The sequence below is a fragment of the Rhinolophus ferrumequinum genome, chromosome 6, assembly GCF_004115265.2.
Source record: "Rhinolophus ferrumequinum isolate MPI-CBG mRhiFer1 chromosome 6, mRhiFer1_v1.p, whole genome shotgun sequence".
NCBI classification, from domain to species: Eukaryota; Metazoa; Chordata; class Mammalia; order Chiroptera; family Rhinolophidae; genus Rhinolophus; species Rhinolophus ferrumequinum.
Window position 1 is genome coordinate 21,649,799 of NC_046289.1, and position 19,390 is coordinate 21,669,188.

Genomic DNA, 19,390 nt, shown 5'->3' on the forward strand with positions numbered 1-19,390 from the left:
AATACATAATTTCTTGGTGTGCTTAGGAGGAAAAACAGCACTGGAATGGAATCCATTGCTTGATCTGCCTCCTACTGAATGAAAGGCCTTAGAGAAAGTAATTTAATCTCTGTGGGCCCATTCCTTTATGTTACAAAGTATAAATAGTACATTTTTAGCATATCCACCTAAAGCAGTTAGAATCAAATGAAATTGAGCTGTTAATTGTTAATTGTAATAATTATTCCCTGATTTGGGTATGTCCAGGATGCTTAGATAGATGTTTAAGAGAGAATTCTCTTCTTTTTAAATTAATTTTTATTGAAGTAACATTGGTTAATAACTACATGAACTTCAAGTGTACAACATTATAATTTGAGCTGTATACTCTACTGTGTGTTGACCACCAAAAGTCTAGTTTTCATCCCTTACCATATTATATATATGACCTCCTTTACCCATTTCACCCTCCTCCACCTCTGGTTACCTTTCTGTTGTCTGTATCTATGAGTTTTTGTTTTGTTGTGTTTGTTCATTTGTTACTCTTTTGTTTTATATTCCACATATGAGTAAAATCATACAGTTTTGTCCTTTCCGTCTGACTTACCTCACTTAACATGACACTCTCAAGATCCATTTATGTTGTCACAAATGGCAGTACTTCATCTTTTTATGGCTCCATTGTGTGTGTGTATATATGTAAATAAATATATACCACATCTTCTTTATCCATTCATCCACTGATGGACACTTAGCTTGTTTCCATATCTTGGCTATTATAAGTAATGCTGCAGTGAACAGAAAGGTACATATACCTTTTTGAATTAGTGTTTTCATAAGGAGATAATTCTTTTTAATCTGAATTTATAGCTGCCAAAGTGAAGCTTGATCATTTCAATTCTGATATCTATTAACATGTGAATGGATAAACAAATTGTGGTATATCTTTACAAAAAACACTGTTCAACAATAATAAAGATACATAATTTGGGGGTTATTTATTTATTTTTTACAAGTTGGGAATTTTAAATGCCTCTTCCCAGTGTCTTTGGGTTGTGTATGTGTCTTACTTTAGATGTATTCTCTTCTGGGACTCTCCTTGTCAGGAAACAGATGATGAGGAATGGTAAGACTGAGATCTCTGCTTCCTTTTGTTAAAGAAAACTTACTTAAAATGATAACAGCAATTAGTGGAAAAATGAAGGTCTAATTCTCTTAATATCTCTTGGGGTTTTTTTGATAATTTTTCTTGATATTCTTGGAATAAATATCTTGGAATTTTTAAATAGCTATTTGGTTCATGATAAGAAAAAGGTAGCAAGTTACAAAATGATAAAGTGAGCGCAGGGGAAAAGTAATGTATGCTGATACGCAATTGTATCACTCAGTTTTTTTTAAAAACGATCTTTAATGACATATCATTTACATACAATAAAATTCATCAATTTCAAGTGTATAATTCCACAAGTTTTGACAAATGTATACAGTCATGTAACCATACTACAAGAGAGGTATAGAATATTTTTGTCACCCCCAAAAAGGACCCTCATATCCCTTTGCTGTCAGTCCTCTCTCCACTCCCTGGCAACCATGAATCTGTTTTCTGGCACTGTAATTATGTCCTTTTCAGAATTTCCTATAAATGAATTCACACTGTATAGTCTTTTGCGTCTGGCTTATGTAACAATGCTTTTGAGATTCATCAGCATTATTGTATGTATCAATTGTTTTTTATATATTTCCTTTCTCCATGTTTCCTCTACTTTCTGACTATAGGAGCCTATTTTTAATAGCATTTTTACATCCTTATCTGCTAATACTCTGTTACTTCTGGTCTCTTTGTATTAACTGACTTTTCTCCTAGTGATGGGTCCTATTTTCCTGTTTCTTTGAATGCCTGAAATGTTTTTATTATATTTCGAACGTTGTGAATTTCACATTAATGGGTGCTGCATTTTGTTGTATTCCTTTAGGTAATTTTGGACTTTGTCCTTGGAATCAGTTGGACCTTTTTTGAGACTTGCTTTTAGGTTTGTTAGAATGGGTCCAAAGCAACTATTAGTCTAGGGCTAATTTAGCTCCGTTGCTAGTTGATACCCTTCTGAGGTCTTTCCATTTTGGTGGGTGAAAATCCAAACTATGCTCAACCCCATAGGAGTGCCGGGACTTATTGGCCTGCTGCTCTCTGGTGGATCTTTCCCCAGCTCCTGATGGTTTCTTCTCATCCATGTGCAAATCAGCGCTCTGCCAAAGGCCCAAATGGACCCTTCTGCAGATCCCCAAAGTTCTGTCTTTGCACCTCCATCCTCTCCTGTACTGCCCAATGAATTCTAGCGAACTTAGCGTCTCTAACTCCCATCTCTGGTGTCCTCAACTGCTCCCTGTGCAGCAGCCTGGGACCTGCTCTAGGCAGTACAGGACAATCCAAAGGCTCACTTCTGGTTAAGCTTCTCTGGCAGCACGGTCCTGCACTGCCTATGGCCCAGTGTCTGAAAACCGTTGTTTTATATACTTTGTCCAGTTTTCTGTTGTTTACAGAAGGAAGATAATCTGATCCCTGGTATTCTGTCATGGCCAGAGGTGGAAGTTTCTTATTCTAAATGTAGAGTAAGCATATGTTGGTATTTCTAGGGGAAAATTAGGGTTCATGGCTCATCATTTCTCAGCATACTTCAGTATAACACACTTAAATGTCTGCTTTGTTATTTGTAGGACGTATGTCACAACTTAGATATTCTTCAGAATGCACACTAAGCTAATCTAAGCTTGAGTGTTATTCTCTGGTCAACTTGAAATTATTTATATGAAGAGTATTAATTTGGAGCTGTTTGCAGCAAACTTATTTAGAGTAGCTTCCCTTCAGTGATGGATATGTTAGTATTCTGATTCTAAGGAAATCTGTTAGCCATCTGTATTTCTGATTGATTGATCTTTTGAACTGTATGTTTGTGGTTTTTTAAATATTAATTTACTGGCTTTCTAATATATATGAGAATATGATTGCAACCTTTTCTTATTTGTGAGTACTCGTGAGTAAGACCATAAAACAGTTCTTAGCCTTTTGTGAGTTGATATTTTGAATTTATGGCTCTTTGTAACAGAACTATTATTTGGACATCTTTTCATAGACTGACCCACCATAATGGCGAAAACAGGCCAAATATTTAGTCAGTGAGCAGTTACACAAATGTAAGTTTTAATCCATTTGTGTTATAGGGAAGATGAACAAAATAGGATTTAAAATATGATTTTAAAGTATTATGGATATGATATTGCTGTCTGGTAGAAATTTTAACATAAAATCAGACTCTTAAGAGGAAAATTTGAGGCTCTAACTGGCTCTATCTCTGGTCTTATGTGTAAAATTATTTACAGCATGGTTAGTTGGAATGAATGTTGAACTTGAGAGACCTAGATTCTAGTCTCAACTGTGCTGCTTATTACCATGTGACTGTAGGCCAGTCACCACCTTTGTGAGAGGCTCCGAAGCTATAAAATGAACATAATAATAAATGTCCTACCTGCTACTGTAAAGCGATGGTTGTGTTAAATGAGGCGTATTGGTAAAAATGTTGAGGACACTAATGTGCAATGGAAATTCTAGTTGTTAAACTTTATTTTGTACGTTATTGTAAAATCTGCTGTCAACACCTAGTATGACAGAATACAAAGTAAGATAAATATTTTTTTATGTTTATATTCCATACAGCTTGCAGTGCAAAAATATTTTATGTTGGAAAGGAAGAAACAAAGCGTAGGACTGATGATAGCATGGAGGTAGAGGCGATAGCTCTTTTCTCCATTCTATTTTCTTGGTATTATTTTGTTTCTCTCCCCATGATTTTTCAGGCAAAGAGTGTATACAGCAGTTAGCTGAAAACACCAGGTATTTCAGGAGACGTCTGAAAGAGATGGGCTTCATCATCTATGGAAATGAAGATTCTCCAGTGGTGCCTTTGATGCTCTACATGCCGGCCAAAATTGGGTACATTTTGTTACAAATTACAGAGTGGTGTCTCTAGACTTAAGGTGTCTGTGATGTGAGACTCAGGCTTACGTATTTTGTTAGGGAAAGTTGTCTTGGCCTTATTATGTTAGCCTTTATTTGCTAGATATGCCATAGATTAGTGGATTCTAATTTTTAAAATATGTTACCTTGTTTATCTATCATTAAACAAACATTTGAGTTTAATGCACTCTTCTAGGGGGATTAAGATCAGTAAACAAAGCAAAAATAAAAATCTGCCCTGTGAAGCTTACATTCTAGTGGGGCAAGAGTCAGACAAACATAATAAATACATGAATTATATAACATGTCAGAAAGTGTTAAGCACAGTAGGCAAAGCTTAGAGCAGATATGGGGGATTGAGAGTGCCCTGTAGTGGGCAGTTTACAGTATTGAATGGGGTGGTCAGGATGGGCGTCCCTGGGAAGGGAACGTGACATCTGCGCTTGAAGGAGCTGAGAGAGCTAGCCACTTGGAGAAAGAAGCTCCTTTACAGGGGCCGACCCAGTGGCACAGGCGGTTAGAACTCCGTGCTCCTAACTCTGAAGGCTGCCGGTTCGATTCCCACATGGGCCAGTGGGCTCTCAACCACAAGGTTGCCAGTTCGATTCCTCGAGTCCCACAAAGGATGGTGGGCTCCGTCCCCTGCAACTAAGATTGAACACGGCACCTTGAGCTGAGCTGCCGCTGAGCTCCCGGATGGCTCAGGTGGTTGGAGCGCGTCCTCTCAACCACAAGGTTGCTGGTTCGACTCCCGCAAGGGACGGTGGGCAGCGCCCCCTGCAACTAGCAACGGCAACTGGACCTGGAGCTGAGCTGCGCCCGACACAACTAAGACTGAAAGGACAACAACTTGAAGCTGAACGGCACCCTCCACAACTAAGATTGAAAGGACAACAACTTGACTTGGAAAAAAGTCCTGGAAGTACACACTGTTCCCCAGTAAAGTCCTATTCCCCTTCCCCAATAAAATCTTTAAAAAAAAAAAAAAAAAAAAAAAGGAAGAAGAAGAAGAAGTTCCTATGCAAAGGCCAGAACGCAGGAAAATGCTTAGCCAGTGGAGGAATAGCGAGGAGGTGAGAGGAGCTGAAGTGCCATGCCCAGGGGCTGAGCAGTGAGCCATGAGGTCCGGTGTGTTACTTCATCGTTCTCAGGTGTGCAGATTACACAGCTGCCGTTGGCTTGTGCAAGGTGTATATAATGGAATGCCTTGCCTTGGAATAGCTTCCAGTGTATTTGAGAAGTCCAGATGTGTAACAAAATCAGGATACATTTGAAAAGCAAATAGGAAGTAAACCAGTATAATTATTTGCAAAAGAATTACATGCAAAATTGCACCACAGATGTAAAATAATTTGGATTTGTGAGTTTTGACTGGATCTTAAGTAGAAAATTGGTTAAGGATCATTTCTCAGGTTTACTTGAAGTCATTAAGGAGCACATATTTTTATTCATCTTGGAATCCCTGGTGCCCACCACAATCCCTGGCATCCAGAGGCCACTCAGTAAATGTTTATTAAAATGAATATACCGTATTTCCTCAAAAAATAAGACCTAACCGGAAAATAAGCCCCAGCATGATTTTTCAGGATGCTCGTAATGTAAGCCCTACCCTAAAAATAAGCCCCAGTTAAGATCATCAGGCATTCAGACGCATCTAGTACTACGTCCGTTGCAACACACGACGGACGTATTGAATTATAAAATAATGATATTAATATATAATTAAATATAAATGAATAATATTGACATTAATACTTAAAATAAATGTTTACATAAATTATAATTAAGTATTGTAAATACCCAAACGGATGCCTTTGGACAAGAGGCAAATGCCTATGTAAATAGATGAACTCGAGACTTAATTGCCATATGACCAGAGTACAGACACAACGCATGAATAACGTGTGCACTTGATAACGAACGGACATGGTTGTGTCTGATATGAATCTTCATAATTTAATATGTTGTGTGTTGTAACTGACGTACTTAATGCACTCGTGTTTTCTGAACTTCGTGGTGCCTGCAATTTTTCGTCGCTTTCGTGTGGACCATCATTCTTAATTGTCATCATTTTTGTTTCTGCTCCTGTCTCATAAGTCTTCAGTTAACACTTGATTTAATGGTAGATTTAAAGTGAATAATATTTTGACCCCCAGACAAGATGAGTGCAAAAAGAAAGAGCTATTCCGTCGAGTACAAGAAAGGAATCGTGGAGGACTCCCGGGGCAAGAATCTTACGGCTTTCTGCAAAGAGAATAAATTGGATCTCCAAATGGTCCGAAAATGGCGAGCAGATTACGATAACCTCAGTCAGGTGGAAGAGGGAAATGCTAAGAAGCACAAGTGTGGATCAGGTCGGCAACCATTCTTTCCTGAGCTGGAAGACATCATCTGTGAATGGATTGCTGACAGGAGAGCAAAAGCTTTGGTTGTGCACAGGTCTGATATTCAAGCATTTGCCTTTGCAATGGCACCACAGTTGGAAATATCCCCAGAAGAATTCAAAGCGTCACAACACTGACTGGATGGCTTCCTTCAGCCATATGAACTGTTTCTAAGATCAACGACACTGTTCAAGCTGGAAGATGCTGAAGTTGTTAAACATGCACTTGCATTCAAGTCCTTTGTTGATGGCATCGACTTTTCTAAATAGCAACTCGCCAACATGATTGCTATGGATGAAACTGCAGTGTTTATGGGCCAAGGATCTCAAACGACAATTGATCAGAGGGGTGCCTCGTCAATCTACATTCCCTCCACTGGTTACAAAAGTGCATGTGTTACCTGTATTTTGGCAATTCGTCTGGATGGAAAGAAAGCCCCACCTCTAATCATCACTAAGGGCAAGAAAGATAAGGTTGAACATGTTTCAGGCATTTAAGTTCTTGAAACTGAAAAAGCCTGGTGCACACAAGCAGTTATAAGGAAGTGGGTCGATTTAATGCTGCCACTTGTTTTGCGAGGTGGCCAAAGAGGTCTGCTAGTCTGGGATTCAGCCAGCACTCACCGCGCCAAAGACATGAAGAACTTCCTTGCAGAGAGAAGAATAGATCAAATAATGATTCCCACAAGAATGACTGCCTATCTCCAGACTCTTGATATTGCAATAAACAAGCCGCTCAAGGACCGCTTGCACATGGAAATCAATGACTATATTGAAAATAGAATAGAGAGAAATCAATGTGGAAACTTTGTGAAGCCTAGCCTGCAAGAGGTCGTGACTTGGGTCACAGGATAGAATTCATGGGATAAAATCACTGACAGCTGTGTTGCCAGTGCACTACGAGCAGGCTACATGGACAAGAAGTGCTCATTTAAGGAGAGCTCTGTTGCTGGACATGAGAGATTGGGGCAATGGTTCTACAGGAAATGGAGTCGCAAGAAATTCAAGCCGGAATTCGGGGTTTGGAGAGTTATGACAATGTTCTAGAAGAAGATGACTGTATTTGAATAAATGTAGATTTTTGTACATCAATAAATGTAGATTGTTATACATGAGAAAAATAAGACATCCCCTGAAAAGAAGCCCTCGTGCATCTTTTGGAGCAAAAATTAATATAAGACCCAGTCTTATTTTACTATAAGACCGAGTCTAATATAACATAATTAATATAATATAATACCAGGTCTTATATTAATTTTTGTTCCAAAAGACCCATTAGAGTTGATTTTTCGGCTAGGTCTTATTTTTGGAGAAATGCGGTAAGTACGTAGTTGCTAATGTAACTAAAATAGTAAAATTTACTTAGTAAAATATGTGGGATTTTAGTTCTCAAACAAGTACTTTAAACAGCTAAGGAAAACGTCAAAAATGGATGCAGTAAGTCAGCAAGAGGAAAAGACAACATAATTTAGTAAATATAACAAAATTTCCATGACAGTTAAAATTGTGTTATTTAGACAAGATGCAGGCGTGGAGTAAGGTCACATGCCACCAATTTGCCTTGGGGGTTGGGGGGTTGAAGGAGAGTTGTGTACTCTTGAGTAATCAGTCAGCTGAAGCCTGGGGATGTGCTGGCCTCACAAACACCAAAAGAAACCCTAAATTCCAAAGGCAGCTTGACACAAAGGTCAGTCAGAGAGCTTGGTTTGAGGGTTAATGCTAGTCAGGTATTCTGCCCGCAAAAAGGTGTCCGTGTTACAGCAGATCTCTGCACCCTTGTAATCTTAAGAAGTTTTTATATTGCCAAGCCTAACATTTCAAGGACAAGGTTTTAAACTCAAGCTTATTTTGAATCCTCTGAACCACTGTCACGTCTGGGACTCTTTAGGGCCACATGTGCAAATTAGTTTAGGCAAGCTGTATTAAAAATTGGTCTCTGCTAACTACATTTTTTCACCTTCGTGAAGGAAACCACTTGGAAGGCAACCACTTTAGGATTGAATACTAGAAGTCTTTGTGAACTGTCGATTTTAACTTTAAAAGAAGTTAGAGGAAATTCCTAATGGAAGTCTCCAGTGCCAGTAGCACCCAAGACTTTAAATCAGACAGGACAGCAGGCCGTTGTACTGCGTGCTTTGTGACTCCTGGTTTCTTTTCCGTGTTTTCCCTTTGCAGCGCCTTTGGACGGGAGATGCTGAAGCGGGATGTCGGCGTAGTTGTGGTGGGGTTTCCCGCTACCCCGATTATCGAGTCCAGAGCCAGGTTTTGCCTGTCGGCAGCTCATACCAAAGAAATTCTTGATACTGTGAGTAGACACTCTCACCTTAACATGAATATACCTACACTAAGAAGGTCTGTAGAGCAGGTGAAATTGATTGTCTTTTGATCCTGATGTTCTGTGAGCATCTATGACATTTGCCACTGAAATAGAGAAGGGGGTACACAGTGTTGCTGAGAACATTGCCATTTCCACACACACACACACACAAAAAAAAATTTTGTAAAAGCAAATCCCGTGTGATCAAGGCTCTGAGGAAATTTCTAGCTTCATCTTGTTCCACTTTCTCCCTCATTTGGCCTCTGTAGCTATACAGTTCTCTTTCTATTCTAGCTGTTTCTACTCTAAGCTTTCTTGTATGTTATTTTGTTTGTAGAATTTTCTCTCTTGAGCCTTCTCTTTCCTTAGCCTGGCTGACTCCTACTCATTCTTTACATCTCCACTTAAAGGCAACTTGCTCAAGGGTATTCCCTGGATGTTCCCTTGGAATCTTAAGATTTCCCCTTAGTAAACTATTCACACCTGTTATTATTCAGTGTCAATCTTCTACATTAGATAGATCTTGAGGATATTAACTAAGCTTATTTTGCTCATTCTAAGTCCCCAGGACCTGCCACACTGCCTGTTACATTGCAGGGCCTCATAAATATTACTGAATTTAATTATTTATGGTCTCAATATATTCTCATCTCACGATAGTCTCTTAATATGCTATTACCTCACATCGGAGACTTGAGACTTTAAGTATTGCTTTCTGGGAGTTTATTGAGCTCTAGAACATATTTGCATAAAATTAGTTGCTAGAAATATCCATTAATGCATTGGAGAGCTAGTAATCTTAATATTATGAACACATGTTTTTAAAAATTCATTATAACAATTTAATTGACATGTTATATGTCTGAGCAGCTGAAGACTGATTTTTCTTCCCTATTTCTGCATAGCAAAATTTTTGCAAGTCTGAGTATAGTCTTAGTCACATTCTGACACTGTGAAATTGGATTCTGTTTATTAATGCTGTATCTTTGTTGTTCGTTTTCTTAATTTGGATTATGCCTTTTAGATTTTTTTCATTGGATTTTCCTGTCTTTCAAAAATATTACTGGTGAATTTCTGCATTTTTTTTTTCAACCTGGAGATACCAGCTTTTCTTCTTTCTGCTCTAGTTGGATGGTTAAGAGTTTTGACATGGTCTTTAAAAAATACCTGTGTCATTATAAGCAATGGTTTAAGTAATACATTATATCTTCTAACAACTTTGCTAAGAACTCTACACATCATGAAAGAATTTAGATTTAACCTGGTATCTAAGCAGAGTTCTGTTGCCAGTAAATATGTTGCCAATTGAGAGTTTCATTAGATCCACTTGAGAAATTATTTGACTTTGCATTCTATTTAATTTTTTTTAAGCATAAAGTGCATTTTTTGAAACCATAGGTTTGTTGAAGTCAATTTGTTTTATGTTTTATGGAACTGAACATGGACATTATGAGAACAAACGAATTTTCATTTAGTAATAGGCTTTGTGACATAGGTGTGGGATTTCTATATGTAGAAAATGCCATAAAATCCACCAAAAAACCTAACATGCTAGAGCTAATAAACATAGTCAGCAAACTTGTACAATGAAAGATCAACACACAAAGTCCATGTGTTTCTACCACTATTCCCTAATATTCCCCAATAAAAATTTTAAAAAAACATTAGTGTGTTTCTATATTTCAGCATTGAACAAATGAAATTAAGAAAATTTTGTGTATGATAGCATTCAAACATTGCTTAAAGGAAAGAAAAAAGACTTAAATGGAAAGACATCCCATATTCAGGAATTGGAAAATTTAATATTGTTAAGATGGTAGTACAGCAAGTTCCATATATCCAATGCAATCCCTATCAAAATCCCAATGGCCTTTTTTGGCAGAGATGGAAAAGCTGATCCTCAAATTTATATGGAAGAACAAGGGGCCCCAGATAGCCAAAGCAGTATTGAAAAAGAAAATCGACGTTGGAGGACTCAAACTTCTCAATTTCAAAACTTAATGCAAAGCTACAGTAATTAAAACAGTGGGGTTCTAGCATCGATGAAAAAATACTAAGTTCTTTTGAAGTCAGAGATCAAAAATGTCCTTTACTCTGTGATCTTAGTACGTCATGTGTTGTTTTAAATGAATAAGTCCTATATTAGAGGTCAGGAGAATAAATGGCTAATGGGTTCTCCCAGCTGAAATTCAATCTTAAATTGTTTTCATATGCAGCTTTCTATTAAACCTCTTCTCAAAGGTACCACTGTTCTGATAGCATATTGAAATGAGGCTCTTATTTGCTTTTTATATTTTTCACATTTGGAGCAAAGAATATTTTATGCTAGAGTAAATAAGGAATACTATTCATGGTTGTTTTTCTCTCTACAAACACTGATTTTTAAATGTTAATTGTAAGAACAGGTAAATGTGTCTTTTTGCCAATAATGAACTGATTCCCTTTTTATAAATAGAAGGTGTGGGTTTTCATATGGAATAATAGCCATAAAAGGGGACAGAAGATTTTTATGCTATGATGGAAATTGGGAGAGTCACACTCTTAGAGAGTTAGAGTTACAAGGCTTCTACTGCCCTCTGTACTGTTTCTTAGTCTAATGACATGGTGTCAAAGAAGAGCCATTGTCCCTGAGGCCGAGGCCCATTCACCCCAGATGTGTTATTAGACCCGCTAGGTAAAATCACAGGTGTTTGGGGAGTGAGCAACAGGGCTGGAGCGCTGTCCTGAACTGCAAACTGCATTCTGTGACCTGTGCCAGCTGCTTTCATTAGAAAGCCTTAGAATCTAGAATTCCAGAATGTTTGCTCTCTTCCTTGGATTTCTGAGAAATTCTGAACACATATCCCTTTCTTATATTGGGGTCCTCTATTTTGACTCTGTGCTCTGCTCTTTGGAGAGGTTAACTCTGTGAACTGCCTGTGATTTGTACTTTGCTGTATGTATGTTCCACTTCAGGAGTTTATTTTTAAAAAGTACATATAAGAAACCACACACAGATTGCCTCTAGCACGTAGAACTAGTGTAGCAATCAGGAAGACTTTTCGTTTCATGACTTGCCTTAATTAGTGTTTGACTTTTTTTAGAAGAAACATATTTTCTTTGACAAATAAAGGGCTAGTTTCACAGAAAGGAGAGTTACACTGAGACGTTTGATGGAAGACGAGATAATCGCTCAAGGTTAGGATTTTGGAGTTCAAATCCCGACTGTCCTTTCCCAGCTCCCTCATCTGCAGCCTTTCCATTCCCCTACACATTATCTCCTCCTCACGGCTTCCATTTTTTCTTACTGAGTCTGCACAGCAGCCCATTTTGGGACTTGCTCCATCTTGCATCTGAGAAGCATCTCAACGCAGACGTCTCAATCAGTTTTCTGGTAGTGTGATAATGGAAAGAGCGAGTACTGAACTATAAAAGGAGAGATGACAAATTGTGGCTAGCCTGGCAAATCCAGGGTGCATATTCCTTTCCCTACCAAGCATAACATACTTTGATGAATTATACCCTTTATCCTGAATACCTGCTATTCACAACCCATTATTCGTGGTCAGCCTGATGTCTTTGCTCAAAAAGCAGCTCTTCCCACAGCTGTACTGTAGTCTGATCAGAGTGACAACACTAGACACAAACACTCCCACCAGGGGATAACCTTGCCATGCTTGATTTTAGAAGAGCAAAGCACTAGAAAGGCCTGCATCCTACTGGCTCTGACTCACCTCCGCTCTGTCTTACGTATTTTAGGCTTTAAAGGAGATAGATGAAGTTGGGGACCTGTTACAGCTGAAGTATTCCCGTCATCGGTTGGTACCTCTACTGGACAGGCCCTTTGACGAGACTACATATGAAGAAACAGAAGACTGAGCCTTTTTGGTGCTCCCTTAGAGGAACTCTCCCTCACCCAGGACAGTGTGTGTCTTTCTGAGCCAATTCCGGGAACCGCGCTTCCGTGGCCGTCATGTGAAAGACATTTCCTCAACTACTGATGGTGTCCACCTCCACTCTCAACGGCATTTTGTAAATAGGAAAAACTGCTTCACATCTTTTCTTTACTACATTTCACCTTTTTTAAAAAAAGGTGACTCACTTTGCTTTTTTGTCCATTAAAACAAATGTTTTATTTTATAATTATTCTACTTGTGAAATCACAGCGACCCTAGCCTGCTGCTAACCACACAGCCCCTGCCCTCCCCCAGCCACCGCGCAGACATGGGCCCGTCCGAAGCGCCTGCTGGCCCCGGCACTACAGCCTCAAAACTCACCTGGCCCACCTCCCCTAGGGAGCAAGTGCCTTCCACTTACTTCCGCTCCAGAGCTGAGGTTGCCCACCTTGGAATCCTTATTTAACCAGTCAAGTAATCAACCAAAGTGTTCTCCTTTTAGTCTAAAGTTTAGCCTTTGAAGAAAGACAGTAAATGCGAACACTGCTGAAATTCCCCCTCGTTGTATAACTCCCTCTGTTCAGGAGCCTCCCAAGGCTTGGTCTTGTTCCATTTTGTTCTGGTCACCAGACGGTTTCTTCCTTCATCATCAACTATTTCTTCATGCTGGTCACCATCTGAGGGTGTGTCCGGTTTCTGGTTCTTCCCAAGCTCTAACTTAATACTCCTGCCCCCTGTTTAGACACTTCAGTGGTTTTAAAAGTACCCACATCTCCCCCTGGTCAGACCTCCATGTGAAGCTGACTCACACGTCAATTCTGCGTACAAAGCTGCTGGCTGGAGTGTGTGCAGCCCTGCTGGAGTGAGGACCGGGCAGCATGGGAGGAATGGATCACTACTTGCAGCACATCTGTGGTTTGCTTCTTACTGCTTTCTGCTTTTCAAAATGATGACGGCCTCTGCCTGGGTCTGGGTCCAGATTCGGATTTAAACTGATAAAGGAAAACGTTGGTAAATCCTCCGCTCAGAAATCATTTGTCATGTTCCTACTTTAGGATTAAAGTTATTAACTTAGCCTTTTTAGAAGCCGACCCATTTAAATGTTAGTCTTCTAGTGCTGGTTCTCTTTATTGCTGATGTCCTAAGACAATTCTAACCTGACATCAGGGGCGTGGGGCTCCCTTGCCTTCAATTACCTTTTTTTTTTTAAGAAATTCTGAACACATTTTTTTGGCTGAACTGTGATCCTGTATTTTGACTTTGTTTTCATACCAGGTAAGGGGACTTCTTTCAGAGAGCTTTATACTGCTTGACCAAAGAACAAATCTGAAAATCACCATGTTTAAAGTTCTTACTTTTTTTTTCTGTTGACCAAAGCGAAAACTTTGACTCTGTTATTCTCAAGATCTGCTTGTCTTTTAGTAGCCATCAGGTATTATAGGGGAGAATTGGCAACAGAATGGAAAAGAATTGAAATAGTTTTGCATATCTCTGTTTTTGAAATCACTCCTTTTATTGGTAAGAATTGTCGGTCCAGATTCTCTTAGGTTTGGGGGCATCTTGTCATTGGCTGTGGTGTGTTGGTATAGATACATGGAGTGGAAGATGCAAGCATTATTGTTTGTGAAGTTTTGTTGTCATGTCTTAAGTTATCTTTGGTCATTCTCAGCATATGAGAGCCTTACTCCCTTGAAATATTCCAGAGTTTTGTGTGAAGAGCCACGTAGATATGCAGGGACTACGTTTAGCATGGACAAGTTGCACTAAGGAAGAAATTGTGGTCACTGGTCCTGTAAAATGAAGAACATTGCAGACCTTTCTTGAACACCTAGTTCCTCACCGTAGAACCCCATTAGAATGCCAGGGAGCTTGCACACTGCAGTTACTCCTTAATGATGTAGAGTTTGCAAACGTCACAAACTTTAAGCAATGAACTCGACCACTAGTCTTTTTATTTGGGCTTGCATGAATCATTGCCATATAAAAATACTAGTTAGTATTTTTAAAAAGTAATAGTATCACTTTGCTGGCGCAGTTATTTCAGGATAAATGCAGTTAAATTACAAGTTTATTTTGAAGAGACAAAACTCCTGTGATCTATCCAGGACCTCTACCCTCTAGAGGACAAAACATACACATGCTGGCTGTCTTTCTTAAAACTGTAACATGAATCTAAGGTCCATTCATATCACAAGTATCATCATTTAACTAAGCACTTAGGGAAATACAAGTGTTTATAATTACAGTCATTGGTAATGAGTGGAAATCTGGGATAGGTAAGGATAGTTTAATACATGGTTTGACACAGCCTGATTCAAGAATCTGATGGGATTCAAATAGGTATCAGCTAACCATTACTACCAGAGCTGATAACCAGGGTCAATCAGTAGAAGTGTGACTAATCCTTACCACTTCTCGTCCCTCATTTTATTTAGCATTGCCCTTTTCCATTGCAGGTTTATAAAAGACCTTTTTCTGCAGATCACATCAGAAACCAGGACATTTATAACTAGGGGACATCAGAAGCACACACAACAGATCAAGTCAGTCGCAGGCTGTCCTCCCACCTTTATTTGGAAAGCTTTAACCTAGAATATGGTATACATTCCAGAGTAAGTAAATATTTAAAGAAAATGTTCAGGGGCTTTGGAGCACTTTAACTTTTTGCTTTGCTTTGGAAATTTTCTTCTTTTTAAAAAGCATTCTAGTCTCTAGAACCCCAAAGTACTGCTTGCTTGTTTGAACAACTTTGCATCTTCCTCCTTTAGTCACTATCTTAAACTTCCATATAGGGAGAGGATTTCAGATGGTCAAAACATGCTTCTTCCTGTGGTCTTGTAAGGGGAACAGAAATATCCTATACAACTACTGAGGGCTGTGTGTTGGCCTAATGCCCTTTCAGAGGCCAAGGAATTGAATATTCTTCCACCAGTTATTTGTCTCTCTAATTCCTCCCTCCTGTATTTGGCCTTTCTTTCTGTACCTAACAGTTGCTTGATTTTTAGAATTCCAACTCCAGAGAAAACTGTATTTGGCCTTTCTTTCTATACCTAACAGTTGCTTGATTTTTAGAATTCCAACTCCAGAGAAAACTGACCTATGGCGGTGCTGTGTTTGGAGGGTCTCTATATCAGATACCCTGTCCTTGTACATTTCAGCAGGAGACAGGGAACTTCTTCCTTCCGTACTTGAGGGAGCCTGTATCTAAGTTTCTCATGACGAGTACAGTCTAGCTGAACCTTGTAGTGTGTAATACACTTCACTGCCTATTAGTGAAAACCAGGAGGAAGCTGGCTCACATGAAGAGATTTCCTGACTTCTCAGGGAAGCCGGGAGAGGTGATAGCTCTCACTACCCTGTTTCTCCCCACACCCTCCCTTTCCAAATGGATGGGGATCTTGGCCCCTAGTCACACTGGGTTGAGCTGCTAGTAATGCCACAGGCAGTGAAGAAAGAATTTGGATAATTCTTGTAAGAATTTGTAGGGATGTGGCAAAACCACCTAGAGAAAGTTAAATACAATTGACTGTCCCCTCTTTCTCATGCAAAGAGTTGCTGTGACCTAGTTCCCAGGGTGTCTTTCCTTTCCTGCTGTTCTAGATAAACCAAAATGGGTTTTAATCTCTGCTTGCTATCAACCCTGGTGGTTAGGAAGGGAGGAGAGCAGTGATTTTCCTTCTGTTACCTTCATGAGGATCGAGAACTGCTGAGCATCTCACAGGGATAAAATCAGCAGAGTCCAAAGGAGCTGTGAAGGGGCAGTTATGAAAACCAAAGGAGTCTTGCTGGCCGTTGGGCAGCGTTTGGCTTAAATGCAGCCCCAGAACCTGTAAGTGTGCTGCTACATGGACGCTCTGTGTCCAGCAGGCATCTTAATCCATTCAGCCAGTGAATCAAAATACGTCCATGTGGAGAAAAGTATGTCCATTCTTTCCTCAGCTTTATCCTCATGAAATGTAGTGTCCAGACTCGGAGCCAATTGCCATGTGCCCAGATAGCTGAATTTGAAGGCTGGCTTCCTGCTTTATCATACAGAAGAAATGCTAGGACTAGCCAGTGCTTTTAACTATACAGAGAACTCTGTTGCCCTTTTGTCGTTTCCAGTGACCTATTTTCCAAGCACGGCTTGAGTCTTTCCTAGGGAGAAAACCAAAGGGGTTAGCTGGAACCCTCCCTTTATGTTTATTCTAGCCTAATGTGGTGAATCTGCAGGTATCACATTCCCCGTCCCCCTTCGGGGATGGTTTGGAGGGGTTGGTGGCTGCGGGCAAGGTTTTGCTTGCTACATAGTACACAAGGCCTTAAACTGTGATGCTTTGTGCTGTGATGAGTTCCACTAAACTGGCCCTAAAGAAAGGCTCTTTAACTGCAGTTACTGTGTTTTTAATGACACAATACCCAAAACTGTTCTTTTGCAGTAGTTGTGGGGAGGTTGAATGAAAGGTAAAAACGAGCAGTACCTTGCTTCTGTGCTACGTCGCCTACCTTATTGCCATCTGCATGGATAAGTGGGTCCTTTCATGTCTGAGGGGCCTTGAGTCAACTCAGAGTCTGCTTATCCAACACAATTCCCAAGTTTCTTATGCAAAGCTTGGTCCCTTTCCAAGGGAGTGTGGGACATGTCACTGATGGGTGGTGTGATAACTTGTCTGCACCCTAAACATCAGGTCTTCTTACTTCCGTGAGGCTAAGCCAATGGTTGGTATGACAGAAAGCATCCTTGATGGTTCTTCACGGGACACTGGTGAAATCACCATGTCGATTCGGCCAGCAGGCCCACAGTCTCGATGATCCCTCTCTGTATAAATGTCGCTACCATTAAGAGATGGGGGAAAGAGAATAAGAATAGAGAAATAGCTGACAGGGCGCTGAGGTCTTATTTTGTTGGCCCATTTTTTCATTGACCAATTTATTTGTAACCTGGAATTCACAAGAGGTGCTGTGATAACCCCTCTCCATTGCTGTAATGTTCATATAATCTGAGAAAGAGATGGGGAAATGTCAATAAAAATGGAAGTAATATGTTAAAATGTCACTCTTTCTTTCTCCCTTCTACCCTCCGCCCCGTCTCTGTTTTACGCCAATTGATTTTTTTTCTTTTTTGGATGACTGTGAAGCTCTAACCAGTATCTGGTTTAGACAGATGTGATAACAGAAAACTTTTCTAAGGTATGGAGGATCCGAAGAAAGTGTGGTTGATGCTCCCTGGGCAAAGGGAAGAAGGGTGAGCTGGGGCTGGCGCGGGGGGTGGTGGAGGCCTGCATGTGGCACTGGGCTGTCGTGCTGAGGGGCTTACCGTACACATCGGGGAAAACTAGTGAAAAGTTTAAAGCATTGAAAAAGATAAGCGCTCGCGCTTTTGTAGACCTTGACAAGTTGATAAAATGTGTTATGGAAATGCAAAGAACCTAGAATAGCCAAAACAAAATTTTGAAAAAGAACTTACACTCCCATGTTTCCCCCAAAATAAGACCTCGCTGGACAATCAGTTCTAATGCGGCTTTTGGAGGAAAAATTAATATAAGACCCGGTCTTCTTTTACTATAATATGAGATTGTGTCATATAATACCCGGTCTTATTTTTACTATAAGACAGAGTATAATATAATGTAAGACTGGATCTTATATTAATTTTTGCTCCAAAAGATGCATTAGAGCTGATTGGCTAGGTCTTATTTTTGGGGAAACACAGTACCTGATTTTAAAATTTTCTAGAAAGCTGCAGTAACTAAGGCTGTGCAATTGGCATTAGGATAGTCATATAGAACAATAAAACTAGAGAGTCCAGAAATAGACCCACATATAAATGGTTAATTGATTTTTGGCAAAAGTGTAAAGTTAGTTCCATGGGGAAAGTACAGTTAGTCAACTAATGGTGCTGGAACTAAATATTTAGGGGAAATGACCTTTGTCGAAGTAACAAATTTCCAAACCAGTAGAGAATTTTTATGAGTTTATTTGAGCCAAACTGCTGGAAGCAAACTAAACCAATTGCGAAAATGCTCCAGAGAATGGCTGTTGTGCAGCTTATGTCCTACGTTAGAATCAAAGGAGGAGATGTATAGTGAGGCGTTCCGGCAAGAGGATAACAGGGTTCTGTCGTCTTGTGCCCTGCTGCGGGGCCTGAGGGGTCTGGAAAAGAAGATCACTGACCTTTCAAAGGTATGTTACCTTAGATGCAAAAAGACAATGGACAGGCTCACGTAAGGTCAAGATTGACCACCGAACCCCTCACTGTTACCTTGTTCCTCAAAAACTAAGCTGTGAATGTTAATTATTAAGTATCCTGTACCCATTGATGTAAAAGGAGTGTCTCTCTGTTTTGCTTTTTATCCAATCCCAGCGATTTCCCCACTGCGCTTTCTCCCGCCCCCAAACCTACCACCAATGGATGTGTAACCCTCCTTAGGTCCCCTTTGATTCTAATCTATAAAATAAGCTGCAAAACTACCATTCTCTGGAGCATTTTCTCAAATCTGTCGAGATTTTGCTTCCTGGCAATTGTCCTCAGTTTGTCTCAAACTGATAAAAATTCTTTACAGGTTTAGACGGTTCTTAGGTCAACAATTTCATGCCCTACCTTTGAGGGTCCCTGCACACGTACCTCGCTGGGGAGAGTGGGCGGTCCCACGGCCTCATCCATGATAAAACTAGGTGACTCCCCAGCTGCAGGGCAGGACCTTCTGACCAATCCCTCAAAGGTGGTTAGCGCCTGTCATTCTGGGACTTGATTCTCACATCTGAGTCTCAACGCTTTCCTGGTTTTTGAAGTTTCTAAGAGAACATCCTGAGGGAATTGGGTGCAGAATGTGGCAGGTGTTTCTCTG

The 19,390-nt window shown here is 39.9% G+C and overlaps 1 protein-coding gene and 1 long non-coding RNA gene across 5 annotated transcripts in view; one reads left to right on the top strand and one right to left on the bottom strand.

The window, feature by feature from the left end:
* SPTLC2 (serine palmitoyltransferase long chain base subunit 2) overlaps positions 1-15,585 on the top strand; it is a 93,390-nt gene extending 77,805 nt beyond the window's left edge. For 3 of the 4 annotated variants that reach the window (XM_033107794.1, XM_033107791.1, XM_033107793.1), the window contains 3 exons: positions 3,829-3,964; positions 8,547-8,676; positions 12,427-15,585. In XM_033107794.1, coding sequence (XP_032963685.1) covers positions 3,829-3,964; positions 8,547-8,676; positions 12,427-12,546 — 386 coding nt within the window. In that variant the 3' untranslated portion in view covers positions 12,547-15,585. The remainder of the gene's footprint in view (positions 1-3,828; positions 3,965-8,546; positions 8,677-12,426) is intronic. The other variant, XM_033107792.1, reaches the window with a different exon arrangement.
* LOC117023292 (uncharacterized) lies at positions 13,761-17,583 on the bottom strand. Its single transcript, XR_004423186.1, has 2 exons — positions 15,614-17,583; positions 13,761-15,546 (listed from the first exon to the last, which is right to left on the bottom strand). It is a non-coding gene; the product is annotated as an uncharacterized LOC117023292 (long non-coding RNA).
* Positions 17,584-19,390: the final 1,807 nt, after the last annotated feature.